The sequence below is a fragment of the Siphateles boraxobius genome, unplaced genomic scaffold, assembly GCF_051911475.1.
Source record: "Siphateles boraxobius isolate OS27281-9 unplaced genomic scaffold, OSU_SipBor_1 41, whole genome shotgun sequence".
Lineage (NCBI taxonomy): Eukaryota > Metazoa > Chordata > Actinopteri > Cypriniformes > Leuciscidae > Siphateles > Siphateles boraxobius.
Genome location: NW_027509042.1, coordinates 3,584,936 through 3,609,070, shown reverse-complemented (window position 1 = coordinate 3,609,070; position 24,135 = coordinate 3,584,936). Strand labels below are relative to the sequence as shown.

Below are 24,135 nucleotides of genomic sequence, written 5' to 3'. Positions count from 1 at the left end.
AACAAAAATCAACTGACCTAAAAAACTACTAAATTACAGTGTTATTGAATAATATATGCATAAAGAAACAACTGATTTGCCCTATATTAGAGTTTTGGCTGCACATTTTTATCTCCTACAACAGAACTTTTCTTTATTTCACAGCCGATGAAGGTGGTTGGAGTGAAGGCTCATTCAGAAAATGAGAAAGGTCAAATTCTGCTTGACGTTTACATCAGGTGACGCATACATCTATTTACTGACTTGAGATTGAGATATATTTGAGATTCTCATGCAATCATGAGGCCCTATAATGAGTGAATTGTCTATTGTCTCTCAGGGAGTGATTTAAAAGTCTTGTGTAATCGATATTGTGTCTGTATTTCACAATCTGCCAAAACAAGACTGTCAAACTGCAGCCAAGTCAGATTTGTTTATCCAGAGAATAACATGAGTGTATATCCTATTTAAAGACTTCATTTTTGTATAGTTTTACATCAGGTTTGAGTTGTTTGGAACAAATTCAGCAGAATGGTTAAATTTATTTGTAAAGAGTTCAAAGCAACCTAATGTTTCCTCTCCGCCATCTTTTTTCAGTTACGTGGGGGATGTGGAGATAAACGTGGAGGTGAAGAGGTATTTCTGCAAGGCTGGTGTGAAGGGAATACAGGTGAGATTATGTGTTGCCAGTTGTGACAGTACATTTGATACATGGTCCCACTGTAGAAATTAAATCTTGAGAAATAATTCCATTTGCATTCTTTCAGCTTCATGGAATGATGCGTGTGATTTTGGAGCCACTGATCGGTGACGTCCCAATCGTGGGTGCTGTCACCATGTTCTTCATCCAAAGACCTGTGAGTGTCTCTAAACACATACGTCACCACTATAAAGAACCTTTTGTGGACTGGAAAGATTCCATGTATGTTAAAGGATCTTCATTAAACCATAGATGCCATTAAAGAACCTTTATTTTTAAGAGTTTATGAAAAATAAGGGTTCTTCTATGGTTGACTAGATGATCCTTTGGAGCTTAAAACATTTTTGACATTACACTATCAAGACGAGTCTTAAGCCTAGTCCCAGACTAAAATGCATGTTTTAACTGAAAGTAACTTGCACTGACTTATCTTGAAATATATCAGTGTCATTGTTTTGTCTCGAGATGCACACCAATAATGTTTTTTTCTAAGGCACGTTTATAAAAGCTTCTTAAATGTCCTAATTGGCCTAAGGCCTAATCCTGCCTTAATCTAAGCCTATAGGTTCTTCAGATCAAATATATTATTAGTTCTTGGTAACATCCATTAACTGAGGAAGTTGAAACCCTCCTGGGTTCTTTGAAGCTCCATTGAATTTTAAAATGTTCTGCATTGGTCTTCTTGCAAGTGTGTACTGATCCTTACTGTCTTTATTCTTTCATTAGCGCTTGAATTAGAATATTACTTTTAATAGAATCATGTAATTCAATCCTTTTTCCTCTTTATTGTCAGAAACTGGCCATTAACTGGACCGGTTTGACCAACCTGCTGGACATACCAGGGGTCAAGTGAGTTTCAGTCATTACACATACACAATAACATTTTATTCAGTTCAGTACACTCACTGTCCTGATCGACATCCGTTTCTTTTAAAAAAAAAAACTATTTCACTCTTTCTGTCCCTGTTCCTTTTCTCAGTATGATGTCAGACACTATGATCATGGACGCGATTGCCTCGTTCCTGGTTTTGCCCAATCGTCTCACTGTTCCTCTAGTGGCAGATCTGCATGTGGCACAGTTGAGGAGCCCCCTGCCCAGGGTAACACACGCATACAGACCTTACACACATCCAATCAACATACAGTGACCAGATCACTCAAATACATGATACTTTGGTTTTTGCAATTGACCCTTCGCAAAGACCCGCCCCCCTTAGTTACTGTCGCTATGTCCGACAAGCTACGCCGCTCTCACGCACAAACCATGTTCTCACGCAGTGAAAAATACATCGCGGATCAGAGAGTGGACTGACAATACACTGACAGACAGGACAGACCAGGTTACTTTTCGGTTACTTTTGATATTAAACATATTAAACAAAGTCTCACCTGTCAAATTAGGTCATTTTTAAAAAGAAATTTAAACAATAAATACCGTTTTGTGGCTCTTTAATGTGTCGTGACGGATCGCTGTAGAGCCTCAGTTAAAGCTGCTCGTGAACCGATGATCTCTTCCTTCTAGTTCATTTATAGCATAAAATAAACATGAATGAAAATAAAAGGAATGTTGTTTTAACCGCGGAAAGGCGTCAGTATATTCAGTTTTTCAAGTTCAAATCCTCCAATGTTAATCGACTAACTCTCCTGACTGCTTTGTCGGACAAAATGGCGGATGGCGAAGTATGATTGGTCAGATCACCTGTCAATCAAGCTCCCTGCGAAGGGTCAATTGACATTTACTCTACTGTATAAAAGTTTGGGCTCAGTTAGATGTTTTAATGTTTTTGAAAGAAGTATCTTATGCTCACCAAAACTGCATTTATTTGATCAAAACTACAGTAAAAACAGAAATATTGTGGAATATTATTAAAATTTAAAATAACTCAATACATGAATACATTTTAAAATTTAATAATGGTTCAAATTGCTCACGGTTCGTTTTTATCACATATTATAGATGTGTACGTGTCATCATATTTGAGATGAACCGCAGTGCATGTGCGTGCCGAACCGTGGCTGGAGAATATTGCGGTTTGATTTTTTTACTTAGAATCGTTACACCCCTAGTAATTTATTCCTGTGATACAACGTAACATTTTCAGCATCATTACTCCATTCTTCAGTGTCACATGATCCTTCAGAAATCATTTTAATATGATTATTTGCTACTTAAGAAATATTTCTTATTATTATCAATTTTGAAAACAGTTCTGCTGCTTAATATTTTTGTGGAAACCATGATAGCTTAGAGTTTTTGATGAATAGAACGTTCAAAAGAACAGCATTTATTTGAAATAGAATTCTTTTATGACATTTTAAATGTCTTTATTGCCACCTTTGTTAAATTGAATGAGCCCCTTGCTGAATAAGAGTATTGTCATTTCTTTCAAAAAGAAAAAAAAATCGAAATCTTGCTGACTCCAAACTTTTGTAAGGTAGTGTTCTGTGCCACTTTTGCAGTGTAGTTTGAAATATTTTTCTATAGTTCTAATGCAGAAGTAGCATACACGTATCTGAAGCATCGCTTTCCATAAAACATAATGGTACCACCATGTAATTAGTTATTTTCATTTAGGAGTAATCCAGTAATGAAACAGTTCCCTGCACTGCAGTCTTTCATATTCTGTGCATCTTTCTTTATTTCTTCAAGGGAGTTGTGCGTATTCACCTGGTGGAGGCCGACAGTCTGGCTGCGAAGGACACCATTGTGTCTGGTGTGTCTGACCCGTACGCCCTGCTCAGAGTCGGGCCGCAAACCTTCAAATCCCAGCATCTGGACAATACACTCAATCCCAAATGGGGTGAAATGTATGAGGTGGGTGTTAAAATGACACCACATTTCCATATCAACAAAAGAAGTAACTCTTTAAAGACTGATTTCAACTTTTAAGAGGTGCACTGTATAAGCTATTTGATATCATAATATTGATATATGATGTAAATGTGATGAACTTCATAAGGTCATATGTATCTGTGTGTGTTTAAATGTCTAATCATTTACGCCGCTTTTTGTCATTGATAACCCACGCTGTTAATGTAGGTGTGTCTTTGGTGTTTCATGCATTAGTGTGTGTCTGTTTGTCAGGTCATCGTTCATGAGGTGCCTGGTCAGGAGCTAGAGGTGGAAGTGTTTGATAAAGATCCTGATCAAGATGATTTCCTGGGCAGGTACCATATCACTGCTTTTCATCTGCCGTCATTACGTTTCTCATTTATTCTCTCAAAGGAGTCATATCTTTAATGTTTTAACATGATAAGCGAATAATCCTTATAATGTTAGTCAAGATTTCTTGCACTACAACAATTTACATTGAGGATATCTTGTTTTTTGAAAGTGTTTCCATAGTGCATTAAACTCTTTTATTCCAAAAGTTTCTTAAAAATGTACTTTTTCTTATAATATGACCTCTTTGATATAGATCTGTTCCAGATTTTCATCTTCTGAACATCAGTTATATTGTCCTACCATAAGCCACCATTTCCATAAACTCATGTTTTTTATTGTTTGCTGACCTCTATTCTCATCCTTGCGTTGATTCTCTTTATTTCACTTGTGTTCAGGACAAAATTAGACTTGGGGATTGTGAAGAAATCTAAAATAGTTGATGAGGTGAGAACATTTAGATATTACAGCACACTGTTCTCCTGTGTGTGTGTGTGTGTGTGTGTGTGTGTGTGCGTGCGTGCGTGCGTGCGTGCGTGTGTGTGTGTTGATTTATGAGGACACAAATTTGTGTAATGATGTGATTATTACACTGGTATTATACAACATAAACTTGGTTTATGAGGACATTTCCTGAATCCTTGTAATTAAAATGGCTTACAAAACAATAAACAATGTTTGATTAAAAATGTAAAAATGCAGAAAGTTTTTTGTGATGTAGTTTTAGGGGATAGAATATATAGTTTGTACAGTATAAAAACTGTTACACCTATGGAATGTCCTCATTATAATAGGTGCACCAACGTGTGTGTGTGTGTGTGTGTGTGTGTGTGTGTGTGTGTGTGTGTGTGTGTGTGTGTGTGTGTGTGTGTGTGTGTGTGTGTGTGTGTGTGTGTGTGTGTGTGTGTGTGTGTGTGTGTGTGGTTAACTTGATTTGGTTTGCAAGTTTGTGCATAACTTTCACCACAAGTGACATGAAATCTATATTGATGAAACAATTAGCTACAAACCACTAAAACCATTGTATACTGCAATTACTATTATTTATAAATAAAATGATCACATGGCTGAATGCTTGATTCTGTTTGGTCCATCAAGGCATTCTGCAGTCAAATATTGTAATGATGCAAAACTTTATTTTTCTGATTTTCTTCCTAGTTTCATATCCCTCTTCATTCACTAAAACTTTTCAGTATTACAGACATATTAGTCGAAAAACGTAAGAAATTTTTTAATTTTGCCCTAGTAACTGACTGAAATAAATACAAAGTTCTGTCATGAAACTCTAGATGGCGCAGGCTGACAGGTCCTTAACTCAACCTGTTCGCAATCACATCATTCAGTGCACAGCTGATTGGTTCCTGTAACATCAGCAGCCAATGAGCTCGCTGCTCAACTTTCAAATACTTGGTCATCATTTTCTGTATCAGTTTGCAGTGCACTTTCAGAAACCCTCCACCTTCCCCAGCTCCACCTGAATAGATCTGCTATGGGTAGTTCATGTATGCTGTATTGTACAGCAGCAGCATGTCTTATTTGCTTACAGCAGTGTGTCATATATGTATTGGCACTAGCAAGTCCTGTACTTGCAGATTTATTCCTCCAAGACCAAACATTTCAACATTGTCCATGTTGATCCATTATCATGCCAAACACTCAGAGATTGTCATGACAGAATTAATTTGAAGTACTAAAATCAAAATTAAAACTGAACATATACAAATAAAAGCTAATTTAAAATATGAATGAATACTTAAAAAACACTGATGTCGTACCACTGTACGCTGAGCTGCAAAATAAACCTCTGACAGGGTGATCTGCGTCTTAATTCAGTCTTGTATCACTCTGAAAGGGTTTATTTTGCAATAATGACCAGCTTATTTATTGAATAGTTGTGTCTTTTATCATGTATTTCATTGTCAATCTCTTTTTTTGCATGGGTGATTATTTGCTGTTTTAATGTCCCCTTCTTAGTGGTTCACTTTGAAGGACACCCCTACGGGACGGGTTCACCTCAGACTGGAGTGGCTGACACTAGAAGCCGACACAGGAAGACTGAAAGAGGTCTTATAACACCGTACAAACACAGAACACGCAGGGGTTTCTAGGAAATGGGTGTGCTATGTTTTCCACACATTCAAACAGTGTGTTCATCTACTCCACCTTTTAACAAAACCCACAAATCTTTAAACGAGATAGAAAGCTTACTTTGCACACTTGACAAACAGAGCAACTGCAAACAGGAGTTTTTACAGTAGCTTCGCTCCACCCTACTTTGCCCTCATTTTTTTTCTCTCTTTCTCTCAGGTTCTGAAGAGAAATGAAAATGTGGTGAGTAAAACAGCAAAGCCACCCTCATCAGCCATCATGGCAGTGTATTTGGACAAGGCTGAGGCACTTCCTGTGAGTAATACTCTCACATCATCTTCCTGCTGCACTCTTTGTTCTAACACACACACATGTTATGTTTTATGGGCACATTCCACTGACAAGGATTTTTATACAGTACAAACTGTATATTAAATCCCCTATCCCTACCCATCACGTAAAACTTTCAGCATTTTTACATTTTCAAAAAACTTAATTTAGTACTATTTCAGTTTCCTAATTTGAATATATTTTAAAATGTAACTTATTCCAGTGATCAAAGCTGAATTTTCAGCATCTTTACTCCAGTCTTCAGTGTCACATGATCCTTCAGAAATAATTCTAATATGCTGATTTGCTGCTCAAGAAACATTTCTTATTATTATCAATGTTGAAAACAGTTGTGCTGCTTAATATCTTTGTGAAAACTATGATACGTTTTTTTAAGAATTCTATGAATAGGAAGTTCAAAAGAACAGCATTTATTTGAAATGTAAATCTTTTGCAGCAGTTTAAATGTCTTAACTTTAATTATGATCAATTTAATGCATCCTTGCTGAATAAACGCAATAATTTCTTTCAAAAAAATCTTATAAAAACATCATTAGCTCAGTATAAAAACAGTAGAAGTCAATGGAAGGTCCCACCATGGTAGAGAAACCAAACAAAGGTGCGTGTGTAAATGCTTCTGGTTGCCCACAACCTGCCGTTTCCCTTTTATGCTCGGCAGCAGACTGGCTGCCGCCCACTCTGAAGCAGACTTAAAGGAGGATTGCAGCCATGTCTAGAAAAACTATTAAATGAAACATTAGATCTTATTCAGCTCATTGTCTTGAGAGAGCACTCTGTGAAAGCACTCGCACCGTTTCCCGCATCCAGAATATTTTACTAGAAGTGCAATGCAAAAAGAGTTCACTAAAGAGGCACACACTGATACTTAAAACTCTTGAAACAAGTACACACTTGCATCAAGTGAATATCCCAGAGCGCTCAAGCTTACAGCGCTGCGTTCTGGAGGATTTTAAAGGAATGTCCCGGCTTCATTTGCTATGTTTCCATGCACATTTTGGGAAATACGGTTGACCACAGATAATAACTGATATTAGACAGATAATAAAACTCCTTTCTCATTTCTAAAGCATAAATTGTGTTTACAATAATGCCCTTCTGCATTAATCACAATTCTGACTTTTTTCTCACAATACAGACTTAATATCATATATAAACTCACAATTCTGAGGTGACTTTTTTTCACGCAATTCCAGAATTGTGAGTTATAAATTCAGAATTGCGTCATATAAACTCACAATTCTGAGAATTTTTTTTCTAAATTATGCGATTAAAAAAACACAATTACCTTTTTGTTTTTTTAATCCCTGGCAAACGTTTGTCCATATTAAGCAGCAAAACTATTTTCAACATTGATAATAATCAAAATGTTTCGTGAGCACCAAATCACCATATTAGAATGATTTTTGAAGGATCATGTGACACTGAAGACTGCAGTATTGATACTGAAATTTAGCTTTGATCACAGGAATAAATTATATTTTCAAATATAATCAAATAGAAAACAATGCTTTTAAAATTGTAATAATATTTCACAGTATTACTGTTTTTACTGTATTTTGATCAAATAAATGTAGTCTTGGTGAGCAGAAGAAATGCTTTTTTTCTTTCAAAAGCATTTTAAAAATCCTTTTAACCGAATTAATTACTAATCTAATTTATATTTAAAAAAAATGTATTATTAGTTTAAACTGGAAACCTAATCATATTAATGACAAAATGGTAAATGACCTGTCACGCATATGCTATTTTATGTTTGTTTTTAAGTGTGTTTGTACCCGTTTCTTCTGTTTTTAGATGAAAAAAGGTAATAAGGATCCCAACCCGATTGCTCAAATCTCAGTGCAGGATGTTACTCGTGACAGCCGGGTAAGACACACAATTACCACCTGTGCCAACCGAACTTTCCCATGTGACCTGCTCTTCTCACTCACTTATTCCCCCTCGTCTTAGATTTGCTGGAACACCGTGAACCCTCAGTGGGAGGACGCGTTCACTTTCTTCATCAGAGACCCAAGCAAACAGAACATTAGTGTACAGGTATGCTAACATCATTTGCCCTGTTATGAACATACACAAGCTCTCAATACAGGTATAAATATAGGGTTCAGATGGGATTACTTCCAGGATTCTTTTTCCAAATGTGAATTTTTCCTGGTTGACATTCATGTTACTTAAGCCATTTTTACACTGACTCACTCTCTTTTTCAGGTGAAGGATAATGACCGTGTTCAGGTTTTGGGAAGTCTGTCCATTCCTGTTTCCCATCTTCTCTCGAGTCCAGATCTGACTTTAGATCAGTGGTTTAATCTTGAGAATTCTGGCTCAGGCAGCCGCATCCACATCAACACAGTTCTCAGGGTAAATTCATCTGACACACAATACGCAAGCTTGAGTACACATATACTCTTCCATGCAAAAAGACAACATCATTTTCCACTTCATTTACAAAATATGAATCTCCAACAACGTCTGCTCCACGCGTGGTGCTCTCGCCAGATGGAAACTGCTTTATTTGCAAATGTTTTTTTGTGATATTCAAGTTTTTCACACATGTTTACTTTGGTTGTAAACATAGCTTGTGTTGATGTCATTTCCTGCAGGTTCTCTGTTTGGATGAAGCTGCTGTAAGTTCCTCCCTCCTCTCCAGTGGCCCTCTTTCGAAGAGCTCTGCCTCGCGTCCACAGAAGACGACGCCCCATTCCAGCTTCGCTACTGAGGTGTGCAGATCTCATCTTTTAATGTCGCCATGCTATTCATATTTAACACTATTAGCCACACAAGTACGATATGTTCTTGAATATACACAATTTGATGGTCCGATGGATCATAACCAACACCTGAAATCTAAGTAAAATGATCTGCTCTTTGTTCCTGCAGGGGCTGCTGCGAATCCACCTCGTGGAGGCTCAAAATCTGGTTGCGAAGGACAACATGATGGGTGGGATGGTGAAGGGGAAGAGCGACCCGTATATCAAGATACAAATTGGAGGTGAAACCTTTAAAAGTCAAGTGATCAAGGAGAACCTCAACCCCACCTGGAATGAGATGTATGAGGTGGGAATACTTTCAAATTCATTTATAAATCAAACCTTGACACTGTCCAGAATGGCAAACTGCCATTATACTATACTATACTATACTATACTATACTATACTATATTATACTATACTATACTATACTATAACAATTGCATGCTGTTTCACAGGCTATTTAAAAGAAAAATACACAGTACACAATATGTACTGCAAATTATGAAGTATGCTAGTCTTCGAAACATTTATCAGCAGGACTTTTTCTTAATTTAAGCTGTGAGTGATTGTTTGGCGGTATGACTGAGTGTTTTAACTTGCCATTTCCCCATTATTATTTTTAAGGTGCTTTTGACGCAGCTTCCTGGTCAGGATTTGACATTGGAGGTTTTTGATAAGGACATGGACATGAAAGATGACTTTATGGGCAGGTAAGAAGGCTGCTGTCAATATAATCCAGTATAACTCTTACGCATTATTTAGTTTTAGCATTATTCAGGCATATATTCATATTGTTTTTCTTTTAGGCTGAAGATGAATCTGAGTGATATAATCAGCTCCCAATACATTAATGAGGTTGAGTATATATGCATTAGTAGTAATAAGTATAAAATAAGATGTATATTATATAAAGATACTCATACATATATCCTCTTGTGACTGTCGCAGTGGTTTTCTCTGAGCGATGTGAAGCGTGGCCGTGTTCATCTCGCTCTGGAATGGCTTCCCACTGTAACACAACCAGAGAAACTCCAGCAGGTGGGCAGAACAATCTCTCATCCTCCATCAATCTCTGTCTGTGTTGAAAATACATTGATGAAACTAACTGGTTAACTATGATTTATTCGTCAGGTGTTGCTGTACCAATCAAAGACCTCATACATGAATAAGACAGTGCCGACTGCCGCTCTTCTGTTTGTGTATGTTGAGCGCGCACATGAGCTTCCTGTGAGTAGGACACAGTGGCATCTCTGAAATATCTCATTTTTTCTCATTTGTTGACAGTAATGACATTAATGGAGAGACTGAGATCCTCCTGTTTTTCAGATTTTTTCAGTTTCAAAAAAGACCTCAACAATGTCTCAAACTGTGCTCAGATTTGCCAGGAAACAAAGTGTGCAATCAGAAGTCAGAGATCTTAATATCAACTCAAACATTATTCAAATGATCTTATAGCTGCTATTTTTCTGGGGAAAAGACTTTTATTCAGCAGGAAGGATGCCTTAAATTGATCAAACGTGACAGTGAAAACGGTTATAACGTTAAAAAAAATATTTAAATTTCAAATGCTGTTCTTTTAAATTTTCTACTCATCAAAGAATCCTTAAAAAAGTACGGTTTCCACAAAAATATGTAGCAGCACAAATGTTTTTTAACATTGATAATAATCAGAAATGTTTCTTGAGCAGCAAATCAGCATATTAGAATGATTTCTGAAGGATCATGTGACACTGAAGACTGGAGTAATGATGCTGAAAATTCAGCTTTCCATCACAGGAATAAATTAAATTTTAATATATATTAAAATAGAAAACAGTTATTTTAAATTATAATAATAATTCACAATATTACTGTTTTTACTGTATTTTTTTAACAAATTAATGCAGCCCTGGTGAGCAGAAGAGACTTCTTTCAAAAACAACATCTTCAAAAAAAATTTAAGTCCCCAAACTTTTGAACAGTACTGTATTTCAATAACTGATTTGTTTTAGAAACATTTTTTGAAAAAAAAATCTGAAACAAAGTTGATACTTTAATGAAACATGTCTGAAACATTTACCCATAGTGCTTTACAAATGGTTCTCTTAAGTCTTTTTTCTCTGTCTTTAGTTGAAGAAGAGTGGAAAGGATCCTAAAGTTGGAGTTGAGCTGATTTTGAGAGGAACTTCTCATAAAACCACGGTGAGAAACTGCTTTACCACAGATACTGTTTATATGCTTGGTCAATGATGTGTGGCTAAAATTAATTTTCTGTTTCCTTGACTTGACTCTGTGTGATGTAGGTCTGTGAGCGCAACAGCTCTCCCCAATGGGACGAAGCGTTTCACTTCCTGGTTCGAAACCCTTTTAATGAAGACCTTATTGTGAAGGTTAGAACTCGCAAACAGCACATTTTTATGCAGTATTTGACTTGCAACACACTTTACCATCTGACCTTAACCCTTTAACCTCACTTTTTCTCACCAGTTGTCCCACAATTGGGATTTCTCTCTGGGATCTGTGGTGATTCCCATTAAAGAGCTTCTCTCAGAACCAGATCTGCTGTTGGACCAGTGGCTCAATCTGGATGGAGCGTCACCTCAGAGTCAGATTCTGCTCAGAGCTCAACTGAAGGTAAAACACACACGCATGCATATTCAATCTTCATTAAGGCTATTCTTAATATTCATTAAGGCTATTATTGCAATTCTTTTAAATTGCAATAATATTTCACAGTATTACTGTTTTTACTGTATTTTGATCAAAGAAATGCACTTTGATCAAAATACAGTAAAAACAGTAATACTGTGAAATATTATTGCAATTTAAAAGAACTTGTTTCTATTTAAATATTGAGACCCCCTGTGGTGAAAATCAAGTTTTTAATGTTGTTTAAATGTCTATGTGGTGTTTTTAGCATGCTTTAAGACAAACCAAGTGAAAATTTATCAGTCAACACCATTGCTGAGTATTTTCTCCATTAAAACTATAGTGTACAAAAGACAACCTCAAAAACACACCCCTAATTCCTACCGTCATAAAAAGGGCTTGACATTAAAAATTTTGTTCACTAGCCACTCAGCACTTTCACTGGCCACAATTTTTACATGGGGAAAAACAGCCAAATAGATATTTTTAACGTTATCTCATAATTTGGCAGCAGGTATATTAGGCTGCTATCACTTTAAGACCTGACGCACGGATCCATTATACTGTAACACATGCGTTTTCTTTCTCAACTGTTTATGTTCACTTAAAACTTAACTGACTGTTTACATGAATACTCACCAAGACTGGCATTTTGACATTATTTTGTGTGTATTTGACTGTTTGAGTGCAATAAGCAGTGATAAAGAACTCAATTTAGTACTGAGAGGCTTTATGCTCGGGCACTTTTGGCGCTTTTCCACTGCATGGTACGGTACGGTTCGGTTCGGTACGGCACGCTTTGACGCTTTCCACTGCATGGTACGGTACGGCTCGGCACGGCTCACTTGTGGCGCTTTTCCACTGCATGGTACGGTACGGTACGGCTCGCTTCGCCTCGCTTTAAAAGGTACCACCTCTGTTGAGGTTCCAAGCGTACCGTACCGATACTAAAATGTGACGTGGAAACACTGTAGATCACTGATTGGTCAGACAGACAGAATCGTCACTACCAGCGTCACTGTATTTGCGAGACATCAAACCCGCTAGATTTAAATAGCCAGTGACAGCCTCCAATGTTTTAAAACTACTTGCTTGACTTGCTTGAAGAAAAAAAAACTTCCAAAAAAGAAATGGCTGAATCGTGGTCAGTGGACGAGAAGCGCAGACGTTCCTCTTGTAAGTTGCCGAGGACCGGATAAACTATAACGATCAGTCATAATCCCACCCACTTTGAAGCGGTACTAACTGCAGTGGAAAAGCAACCGAGCTAAAGCGAACCGAGCCGTGCCGCGCCGAGCCGAGTCGTACCACGCAGTGGAAAAGCAAAGCGAGCCGAAGCGTGCCGCGCCGAGCCGAACCGTACTGAGCCATACCGAGCCGTACCACGCAGTGGAAAAGCAAAGCGAGCCGAACCGTGCCGCGCCGAGCCGAAACGTACTGAGCCATATGGAGCCGTACCAGCCAGTGGAAAAGCGACATTTGTGTGTGAGCACAAAATTATAGTATAATTATGTGCAATACGCGAAATCCCACGTCGAAATTCAAGCCCTGTAACACCAACAATCTTCATCCGGAGCAAATGCAACGAGTGGATGAGGAGAAACGGGTTTGTGTGTCACTCGCTGTCGGAGAGATGAGAGAGCGAGAAAGTGCAGCTGGTATTGTGTATCTAGTCTGCAGAAAATTAGTATTGGGAGCATTTCGGATATATTTCAGTATCGATATGTAGCGAAAAATTTATATTTTTGAATACACTACATTGCACTAAGTTTATTATTTCAGGTTTCTTTTTTAAAAGACTACAATTGAAAAAATTTATATACTATATATAAAATTCAACCCGCCAAAGTGGCTTGTAGGAGTGACTGCGTTACACACCACTGCTGAAATACACACGCATTTGTCAGGTTGGCAGGTATTAATGTCAAACCCTGGTCACAAACATGTAACCAATCCCGCCAACGAGTGGGGCGAGGCTTTTCCTATCATTATTTCAAGGATATTGGATATTTACAATGCTGGTTTTTAGAAGGCAGCTGTCTGACTTTGAGATGGCGTGATATGTTGTGATATGTTGTTACCTTATGTTGTAGATTCTTTGCCCTAAAGAGACGGAGAGCTCTGAAGACCAGCATGAGGAGCTGAAACGTCCTGAAGCATCCAGCATTAAAAGAAAACGGGAGGAGGAATTAGTGCAAAAGTGAGATGAGGAGAATTTCACATGTCATAGAGCCCTCAAACATATGCCCTAACTATCTAGATGACTTTTAATAAACAGTGCCTTAAACTGAAGATCTTTATTTAATTCAAATGAACAGTTTTGCAGAACACCTGATATTTCACTCGTAATTTCTCTTCAAATGAAATATGAACTCTATAAATCCATCGCTGGTTAATGTAATAGTTATGTTAAAAAGAAAACTGTATTTAAGTGTGTATTTATTTAATGATTATACTCAACTGTTAAATATGTGTGTTTATTGATACTATGTTTAAAAGCAATAATGTTTTATATCCATATTGTTACATGTTCTGTAACTTCTTTGACCACATAGACAATAAACTTACTTTGACTTTGCCGTGCGTGTCTGTGTTTGTTTGGGGGGTTTTAGGTCTAGTATTGAAGAGGTCCCACCGTCTCCTGTCAGCAGGACTTCCTCTGTGTCAGTCCCAGAAGAGGAGGAATTCCCAGAGGTCACGGAAGTGTCCAGCTCAGATGACCTTCGACCCTTACACACCAGCCCTGACCCCAGCTTTGGTACCGAGGTGAGAAAAATGAGGCTGACAGATTATGGCATTGTTGATATGGCTTATAAATGCAAACACACAAACATAGTGAGAACATTTGATGTTTTTTAGGGCGTGCTCCGCCTCCACCTGCTGGAGGCTCAAGATCTTGTTGCGAAGGACAACATGATGGGTGGGATGGTGAAGGGGAAGAGCGACCCGTATGTCAAGATACAAATCGGAGACACGACCTTTAAGAGTCATGTGATCAAGGAGAACCTCAATCCCACCTGGAATGAGATGTATGAGGTGGGTTTAGGTCCTCAGATGCTGTTTTAGTTGATGTTAAAATGGTTTTAAATATAATATCATGTGATCAATGCTTTTCCCAGCTGGTCCTGTCCTCCGGCTCGACTTCTGATGTCCTTGTGGAGGTTTTTGACAAGGACATGGACAAAGATGACTTTTTGGGGAGGTATGTGGCAGCATTGCAATTGTTAAATAAAACTAAAACTATTAAAAATACTTTACTAAAATAAAATAAATATTGGATCTAAAATGTGTTTATTAATTTACTTTTTTTTAAATGTAACTGAAAAAGTGCTAAAATTACTAAAACTAAATCTGAAATAAAAATAAAGCTAAATATAAAAAATGTAATCGGAAATATATAAATTCAAGCTATTTATAAATAGTCAACTCACCTTTAGCGTTTTATAGAACACAGATTGTTTTAAAGTAACTGATAAATACTACAATTGTATATAAAAAATAGCAAAATAACACTGGTACTGTATGTGGATGAAAGTCAAACATGCATTAGCATGTTGACATGATGCTTGTCCGTGTCATTTTACTGATCCTGTATGTGTCCACAGGCTGAAGATCAGCTTACAGGAGATCATTCAGTCACAGTTGACGGATGAAGTGAGTGTATCATCACTAGCATCTTTCCTCATTTCTCATTCTCTAGTGATTGGATTTTGAACAGTTTAGACAAATTGTCTTGTATCGGCATTTAGAGAGGATTCAATTTTTTAGTAAGTTTACTGGTAAGGTGAGAAAGTATTGTAATGTATTAATTCCGTTGTGTTTTCTTTCTCTGTCAGTGGTTTTCTCTGAGTGAAGTCAAACATGGCCGTGTTCATATGATTCTGGAGTGGCTGCCCACAGTAGCACAACCTGACCGACTGCAAAAGGTCATTATTAAAGCTGACATATATAATATTTATTATATTAATTCATATGATGTTTTTGAGTATCAATAGTAATTCGATCCATGTGCAATGCATCTATTCTAGAGCTTTTTATAAACCTTATTTTCTATTTATTTAATTGATTTACTTCAAGCACCTCCTAAAATTTTAAGTGAGGCTCGAACCTTTCAATAAAAATGATGAATATTAGATCAGAGTAAAGTGTTTATTTTAATATGAAATACATTTTTTAAATATAAATTTGTTTATTTTGTAGTATTATTATAAAGTATATTTAATGTGAATATATTTTTTAGGATTTAATTTGGCATCTCAACCTGCATTTTGAATTGTTTTCTTGTTTTCTTCATGTCCAGGCTCTGCAGTTACAGTCAGAACATTCATTCCTGAACAAATCCGTGCCGGCGGCAGCTCTGCTCTACATCCTCTTGGAGAGAGCTCATGACCTGCCGGTACGTCTTACAGACAAGCATTTTCACACAAATACAGTTCAGCTGTTTTGGATCAACTCCTGTGATCAAAACACTTTCATTTGTGTTCATGTGTGCAGCTGAAGAAGAGTGGAAAGGAACCTAAAGCTGCTGCAGAGCTGGTTTTCGGTGACATTTCTCAAAAAACCAAGGTGGAACTTGTGCCTTATGTTAAGATAAAGATGTGTGTCAATTTCTGGCCTTAATGTAAGCAACTGCTTTGCTGGTCTCTTTAAAGGTGTGTGACCGCGCCACATCTCCTCAGTGGAGTGAAGATTTCCACTTCCTGGTTCACAACCCAAGAGAGGAGATTCTTATTATAAAGGTGAAGTAGATTAGGTTCCTAATTTTGTTTTGGAGGCAGTGTTGGGAAAGTTCACTTTCTACATGAACTAGTTCAAAGTTCAGTTCACAAATTTTAAAATGAACTAGTTCAGTTCATAGTTCATACTTCACAATTTTGAACTAAGTTCACGGTTCCAAAAAATGAAGTAGTTCATAGTTCTTTTTTTCCATATGTTGCTGCGAGCTATTTTTTTATTTTTTTATTGCCACAACCCATATACAACCACAGACAGCGGTTATTTTATCGGTGGGCAAAGTTTGCACAGAAATGTAAGATTTTTCCCATCCTCACCGACCTTGTCTTAAAACTGATCATACAATACGACGCCTCCTCGCTGCTTTGTCGACTACATGCTGCTTTTTGTTTTGATGACGCATGCGGCGGCCGCGGTGCGACACTGGTGGTTTGTGTTGCCAGATTGGATGTTTTTTTCGCTACATATTAAGGCCTGTTTATGTGTGTTTTATCCGGCTTTTCACCTGGAAGACTATAGAAATCTATTGAACAAAAAGTTAAACTGAGAGAGTGTGCGTTACAGACACAAGAATGAACGCGTTCACAATAACGTTCATCAGGCAGTAATACAGTACGTTCAGTTCTCCTTCGCCCAAAATATGAACGAGTTCATGAACTATCGCGCGTTCAGGCACAACACTGTTTGGAGGTCTACAGGTTTACATGCATCCATGATAAAAAACCACGTTAATTTTCCCGCATTGCAGCATCACCTTGTTTCTCACAGTGTCTGAAACGATAAAGGATTCAGTCTCTCTAAACCACTCCTTTCTTAAGAGTCTGCTCTGCTCTGATTGGTCAGATGGCACAGTCTGTTGAGATTGGTCTATCGCTTATAGCGTGTGTCGGAAACCAAACACTCATTACCATATCTGAATTTCACCTCTGGATCTTCCTCAGCAATAGTAACAGTAGCGTTGGCGTCGGTTTTACTGTATCAATTCGATTGAATTGCATGCGAAGGCGATTTGCTTTCGCAGTGCAGAAAACAGCGTCTTCCTGACACATCGGCAACACGAACCAAACTCCTCCAGGCTTCAGCTACAACTACAATGTTTGAGAGCAGGGACAAGTAGATGTCCTTCGCTGGCAGCCAATGAAAACTATAGACGGGCATTTATCAAATTTGTACTAATTATTACTAACCTACTGTATGTAGGGTCGTGCAGGAAGTGAGACTGGAATTACTGACGACTCATTTCAGGCAGTTCAGAATCGGTTCTGTCTTTTGGGAGACAATAACTCTTTGATATTTGAAACTTTGCAGACCTTTTACATTCACAAACACTACATGAAAAGTAATATCTGGAAAAATCTAAATAGGAGCAATTTAAAATAAAAGTTTGAATGTCTATAGTTGGGTAGTCAACAAGTCCTGGGTTTTGACATGATATAATATCTAAATTAAATATTATACATTGTGTCTATTATTTATATTAAGTAGAATGTTTAATTATCTAATTATTAGTATTATTTATAATAGCAATAATAATAAGTATTATTAAAAGTATAATACACATACATTTATTATATAATTTATTTTAAATTTAAATTAATAATTTAATCATTTTAATAAATTTTTTTTTTTTTAAATAATAAAAATATTTTTCTCTCATTTTGCTGCTGTAGGTTTCAAGTGCCTTTGAGCAGCCCTTGGGCTGTGTGGTTCTACCAATCAGAGAGTTGCTTTCAAAACCAGATCTACTGATGGACCAATGGTTGAGTTTGGATGGAGCCAGTCCTGACAGTCAAATTCTGCTGAGAGCACAACTTAAGGTGAAAGAATTATAATGATTAGTTTTTTTAGAAACTACAGTCAAAAAAAGTTTTTTTTGTTGTGCATGGATCTCTTGCAATCGGTGTGTCAAATCTTGACCATAACACATTTTTAAATGCCTAATTGCTCTACTTTATTATCAGATTTTGGACTCGAGAATGGATACAAGTGTCCTTCATCGTAAAAAGCCTGTTGTTGAAGAACGGCATTCAGTGGGTGAACAGCATGTAGAAAAAGCACCAGTCACTGCTGAACATTCACAAGCTGCAGTCAGTAAGGAGTCTGAGAAGAAGAAGCTGCCAGAAAAAGGGTTTGATTTGTTTGTGATGATTACTGATTTCATATAAATCACATCATTTTGTCTCGAGAGCTAAACCAGATTATTTTGTACTCATGACCAACAGGATCAGTGACCTAGCAGCCTTTACTTTACCAGTGCCTACATCACGGCCTGAAGAACCTCAAAAACAAACAGCCGCCCATGTCATGGATGAGCATCACGCGCCGTCCGCACCGAAAACACAGCTTGACACTGAGGTTGGTATGTGTGTGTGTAAAGCATAATTCACTCAAAGATTTTATTTTAAAGGTGCAGTGTGTGATTTTTAGCGGCATCTAGCGGTGAGGTTATGAATTGCAACCAACAAAAGTTACGGTGCCCGACAGGAAAATATGTCATCGTCTGAGACAGCAGAGAGTAGAGAGTTAAGCTATGAGGTTTCTTTTTTACAAGGATTAAATAAGAAATTATGTTTACTTAATTATTTGGTAAAACTTATTTTTCAAGTTAGTGACGAAACGCGCTCTTTGTTCGCTTTTGCGCTGACGTCACAATTACGTCACGGCGTTAGCTGGAGGCAAAACAAAATGAAAACTGGAGGCGGCCAATACAAACCAGCACAGATTCGGCTACATAATAAGGATATTAAATTATTATTATTTTTATTAAATGTCATCTTGTTGTGTTTCTGGGTTCTAGAATCACCTACAGGATCAAATTTGAAATTTTATCTCATAATGTTTTCTAAATTATTGTGATTATTTGTGAATCATCTATGATTGTATACATTGTTGTGATTGATTGTGATAGACTTTTTGAAGAACCTGGTAAGAAAGAACAATCAAATACATATTTAATTAATATAATTTTAATACATAAAAAATATTTGTACTTGTAGAAAATATTCACATCATTAAAATTGCATTGTAATGTCACTCTTTACATTGTCGTCTTCTGGCCTTAGCGCTGGGCAGGACCGCGCAATGTAACGTTGCCACAAGTCAAGACCATTCATCACATAGTTATAGGCATCTAAAGATGTATGTGCCCTCAGTTTGTCTTTACGCTCGGTTTCTCTATCAGGTGTAGAAGGCAGGCCACTCAACCAAGGTAACGTTAACCTTAATCCTGTCAGATCGTCCATCCATTGACTGAGCGTGTATGGGTCGGCCAATCTGGTTCCGTCCTTTAAAATTAACTTTTGCAAATACGAATCTCGGTCCTGGACAATGAGTGACCTTGCACATTAAGATAAAATCTGATTTTCTCCCGTCATTGTTAAAAAACAAGCTAATTTGAACTTGCAAACTAGCGTTAGTGAAGCGGCCAGAGGGATCGTTCTGCCTCCACCTAAGCTCCGCCCACATAAAAACGTCATCATGTTTACCAACTGAAAAGGGGTCTATACACCACTGAAAACATAGTTATGGATCTTATATTGCATTTCTGTCAATAGATCCTCAGAAACATTACACAATACACCTTTAATGAATGAATAATTGATTTATTTAATTTCATGTTTTGTTTATTAATTTATTTATATATTTATTAATCACTGTATTTTAATGTCAATGTTTTATTTGATTATATTTTTATATTATATTAAAATATGAATCAAATAAACATTTCCATCAGATGTATTTCAGATACATTATGTATATATCATGTATTTTTGTCGTTTTAATGTTTATTTTAAAAATACATTTTTGATTAGTTTTACATTTTTATCCAAAATGTTACAATAAACATTGTTTTGTCAATGTCAGTGAATGGTGACCACAGCTATTTTTTTAAATTTTTAATTTATTTATTTAAAAAATGCTTAAAAAGTATAAAAAATGTTGCTTTTCATTTCCAGGATCTCAGCAAACTTCCTGATTCCACTTCTAATGTGTCTGGATATATGGAGCCAGTAAAAACATTTGGATCATCGAATCAAGAGCAACAACATGTGGATAAACCAGTAGAACAGTGAGTTTTTTATGGTTTTGATAATCCTATTTTAGCATGAATTAACAAAGTAATATGACATTATTCATAACAATAATGGGTTATGATCATATAAAGTTAATGTCTGTGTGTGTTTGTTCATGTTAAACAGGTCTCACAAGAAGGTTTCTCCCAGTGTTTCTGCAGAAGAGTCAAAAGTCTCTAGTTCAACAGACGTACGACCCCAAAAGACTAGCCATGACCTCAACTTTGGCACCAAGGTGAGTCTGTTATTTTATTGAGCTTTTAGGTTCCTGGATCAACTTGCCCTCTGATTTTAGTATTAGTTTAAAGCGGCACTATAAAGGATTTCCGTTTTTGTCAAACAGCGACCCCTAGAGTCGCTGTAGAGTACTTGTACTTAACGTTACTGTCGTTAAATACAACTCACGCAGAGCGTGACAGTCTATGATCTGCACTCACGGCCTCTGCACTTCATAATAATTAAGTAGCCTACCGCGTTAGCCTAACCTGAGCCTAAATGCCAGATGACATCAATAAAGTTACATCATGTACGTTGCATTATTTCATAACAATGTCCGTTATTATGATGTTGTTAGACATTATTGCAATTTATCATAATAGTTTGCAAATTCTGCTCATTTACACTATTTACAACATGTAGGCTTATTTATGTCCTGATAATTATGTGAGATATTGACAACTGTTCTCATGATAATCACAGGAATCAACTTTAAGAGTGAAAGCCCTAGCGAGTGGGACTCTTGTCCGGTTCCTCGCGCTGTCAGATTCTCATTACCTTTTTCTAGACTCTTCCGACAACGCTTTCTTCCTTTTTTTCTCCATTCTGAAAACGCAGGTCCGATATTTACTCGTGTCTGACTCCTCGCTTGGTCAGTCTGCCGTTTCCTCTTTCTCTGTTGCACCAAAAATGCTTTACAAGCTTTCTGCTTCTTATATGCCGGTTTAGCCATGACGATAGTTGTTCATATAGCTAGCCGGATCCTGGATGGGGGCTTGTATGAGTGTAATGTGTGCAGTGCCGTGAAGCAATTCGTTACATCGCGAGAGCTGAAATCACGCGATACTTCCTGACGGTGGTCCGCCGGCCTAAAGTTGCAAGTGCGTTTTTTCCACTCACAGCCACCAGAGGGGGGCGAGACAACCACCATTCAACCCGAAAAGAGTCATATAACCATTCCAATAACTCTGAAGCTGTTCAGTTAAGCTAAAAAAACTGCATAGTGCTGCTTTACGGATGTTGGAACATGTCTTGCATGGCAGGATCACATTAGCATTCTTTTCATGTCGTCGTTGTTGTTTAATATCTGTCCCACAGGGGGTGCTGCGTATCCATCTTTTGGAGGCTCAAGATCTGGTTGCGAAGGACAACATGATGGGTGGGATGGTGAAGGGGAAGAGCGACCCGTATGTCAAGATCCATATCGGAGAAACAACCTTTAAGTGTCATGTGATCAAGGAGAACCTCAATCCCACCTGGAATGAGATGTACGAGGTGGGAATAAGAGAATGTAGTTTTGAAAAATGTCAAGATATCATAGAAAGGTTTTGGCTGTTTCTTTAGTAACTATGTTTTTTTCTCTAGTTATGCTGAAGTCTGTAATATATCTAAATATTTTTAATTATTATCTGTAAAAAAAAAAAAAAAAACATTAAAAGGGCTTAATGGTTGTTTCTCTTTTTTATTTACTAGATGATCCTGAGTCCTGATCATAATCTAGAGGTGAAGTTTGAGGTCTATGACAAGGATGTTGACTCTGATGATTTCCTTGGAAGGTTCGTATATTTATAATCTCTTTTACTATGTGTTAAAAATTCTTTTTCATCATTAAACTAATTTTATTGAACAACTAGGCACATTTTCCCTCCGTGTCTCATTACTGTAGTGTGTGTGTGTGTGTGTGTGTTTGTTTTTGTGGTTTGTGAGGACACAAATGTGTATAATGACATGGGTATTACACTGGTATTACAACTTGAACGTGATTTATGAGGACATTTCATGAGTCCTCATATTTCAAATGGCTTTAAAAACATACTAAGCAGTGTTTTATTAAAAATGTAAAAATGCAGTGTAAGGGGATAGAATATACAGTTTGTACAGTATAAAAACCATTACGCCTATGGAATGTCCTCACAAATCACAAAAACAAACGTGTGTGTGTGTGTGTGTGTGTGTGTGTGTATATATATATATATATATATATATATATATATATATATACCCACACAGTACCGGTCAAAAGAAAGAAACAACTATTTTTTATGTTTTTGAAAGAAGTCTCTTCTGCTCACCAAGGCTGCATTTATTTGATCAAAAATACAGAATAAAACAGTAATATTGTGAAATATTATTATAATTTAAAATAATTGTTTTCTATTTGAATATACTTTAAAATTATATATTTCTGTAATGCAAAGCTGAATTTTCAGCATCATTACTCCAGTCTTCAGTGTCACATGATCCTTCAGAAATCATTCTAATATGATGATCTGATAATCAGTTATTATCAATGTTGAAAGCATTTCTGCTGCTTAATATTTTTTGGAACCTGTTACACATTTTTCAGGATTCATTGATAAATAAAAAGTAAAAAAGAACAGCATTTATTCAAAATGGAAATGTTTTCTAGCAATATGAATCTTTACTATCACGTTTTATCAATTTAACACATCCTTGCTGAAAAAAAGTATTAATTTCTTTCAAATAAAGAAAGAAATGACTGACCCCAAACTTTTGAATGGTAGTGCATATTGTTTCAAAAGATTTCTATTTTAAATAAATGCTGTTTTTTTGGGGGGGTTAACTTTTTGTTCATCAAAGAATCCTGAAAAAAGTATTAAAAATAGTGCCGTTTTTAAACTTCGGACCAGTACTGTATACAGTGTGTGTGTGTGTGTATGTATATATATATGTATATGAAGACCTCCAATGCAAAAGCCTCTAAAAGCCACCTCTGTCAAAAATCAGATAGTAATATTGAGTGAATGCTCTCCGCACATAGTACACATTCATCTAATACTTTCACTTCAAACTCAGTAAATCCCAGCCTCAGCCCATTCAGAAATGCCGGTACTTGGGTAGAATCCTATACGTAGGAGCCTAATAAAAATGTTAATATTAAACAAAAACTTTTGACAGACTTAGAGGCTTTTGCATCTGTAGTCTTCATACATATATATATATATATATACACACACACACACACACACAGTATTATAGTAATACAAACTAAGGAGATTCTTTGAACTTCTGAGAATTAAAAAAGAAAGAGTTAAACATGCAAACATTTTTTTTACATATTATTTCAGTTGCTATAATCGACATAAATAACACTTTACTTTTGTCTTCATGCGTGCTCAGGTTCAAGCTCAAACTTGGAGGCATCATCAGGTCCCAGTACAATGATGAAGTGAGTATCAATCAACCCATTTGACTCAGATTCATAAGATCACAACACAATAAGTGCATTAATCTTTCCTCGCTGGCTTTTCTTTCCAGTGGTTTACTTTGAATGATATAAAACACGGTCGAGTCCATTTGGTTCTGGAATGGCTGCCCACCGCAACACAGCGGGATAGATTGGAACAAGTCAGTTTTAAATTAAGACACATGGTTGATTCTTTGTTTATACAAAAAACTACGTGATACTAAAAGAGTTTTTTTTTTTATCA

General features: G+C 36.7%; 1 protein-coding gene across 1 annotated transcript in view; it reads left to right on the top strand.

Annotated features, from left to right (window-relative positions):
• esyt1b (extended synaptotagmin-like protein 1b) overlaps nucleotides 1-24,135 on the top strand; it is a 34,232-nt gene that overhangs the window by 4,689 nt on the left and 5,408 nt on the right. The window contains exons 4-43 of the mRNA XM_077197847.1: nucleotides 145-218; nucleotides 577-649; nucleotides 747-836; nucleotides 1,473-1,528; nucleotides 1,659-1,779; nucleotides 3,330-3,494; nucleotides 3,765-3,847; nucleotides 4,241-4,289; nucleotides 5,817-5,906; nucleotides 6,150-6,245; nucleotides 8,076-8,147; nucleotides 8,232-8,318; nucleotides 8,490-8,639; nucleotides 8,882-8,998; nucleotides 9,159-9,335; nucleotides 9,657-9,742; nucleotides 9,839-9,887; nucleotides 9,981-10,070; nucleotides 10,164-10,259; nucleotides 11,142-11,213; nucleotides 11,315-11,401; nucleotides 11,499-11,645; nucleotides 13,754-13,860; nucleotides 14,273-14,426; nucleotides 14,520-14,696; nucleotides 14,780-14,862; nucleotides 15,266-15,314; nucleotides 15,497-15,586; nucleotides 15,961-16,056; nucleotides 16,155-16,226; nucleotides 16,313-16,399; nucleotides 18,065-18,211; nucleotides 18,356-18,522; nucleotides 18,617-18,749; nucleotides 20,351-20,463; nucleotides 20,594-20,702; nucleotides 21,782-21,958; nucleotides 22,157-22,239; nucleotides 23,825-23,873; nucleotides 23,963-24,052. Of these exons, the coding sequence (XP_077053962.1) occupies nucleotides 145-218; nucleotides 577-649; nucleotides 747-836; nucleotides 1,473-1,528; nucleotides 1,659-1,779; nucleotides 3,330-3,494; nucleotides 3,765-3,847; nucleotides 4,241-4,289; nucleotides 5,817-5,906; nucleotides 6,150-6,245; nucleotides 8,076-8,147; nucleotides 8,232-8,318; nucleotides 8,490-8,639; nucleotides 8,882-8,998; nucleotides 9,159-9,335; nucleotides 9,657-9,742; nucleotides 9,839-9,887; nucleotides 9,981-10,070; nucleotides 10,164-10,259; nucleotides 11,142-11,213; nucleotides 11,315-11,401; nucleotides 11,499-11,645; nucleotides 13,754-13,860; nucleotides 14,273-14,426; nucleotides 14,520-14,696; nucleotides 14,780-14,862; nucleotides 15,266-15,314; nucleotides 15,497-15,586; nucleotides 15,961-16,056; nucleotides 16,155-16,226; nucleotides 16,313-16,399; nucleotides 18,065-18,211; nucleotides 18,356-18,522; nucleotides 18,617-18,749; nucleotides 20,351-20,463; nucleotides 20,594-20,702; nucleotides 21,782-21,958; nucleotides 22,157-22,239; nucleotides 23,825-23,873; nucleotides 23,963-24,052 (4,110 nt within the window). The remainder of the gene's footprint in view (nucleotides 1-144; nucleotides 219-576; nucleotides 650-746; nucleotides 837-1,472; nucleotides 1,529-1,658; nucleotides 1,780-3,329; nucleotides 3,495-3,764; nucleotides 3,848-4,240; nucleotides 4,290-5,816; nucleotides 5,907-6,149; nucleotides 6,246-8,075; nucleotides 8,148-8,231; nucleotides 8,319-8,489; nucleotides 8,640-8,881; nucleotides 8,999-9,158; nucleotides 9,336-9,656; nucleotides 9,743-9,838; nucleotides 9,888-9,980; nucleotides 10,071-10,163; nucleotides 10,260-11,141; nucleotides 11,214-11,314; nucleotides 11,402-11,498; nucleotides 11,646-13,753; nucleotides 13,861-14,272; nucleotides 14,427-14,519; nucleotides 14,697-14,779; nucleotides 14,863-15,265; nucleotides 15,315-15,496; nucleotides 15,587-15,960; nucleotides 16,057-16,154; nucleotides 16,227-16,312; nucleotides 16,400-18,064; nucleotides 18,212-18,355; nucleotides 18,523-18,616; nucleotides 18,750-20,350; nucleotides 20,464-20,593; nucleotides 20,703-21,781; nucleotides 21,959-22,156; nucleotides 22,240-23,824; nucleotides 23,874-23,962; nucleotides 24,053-24,135) is intronic.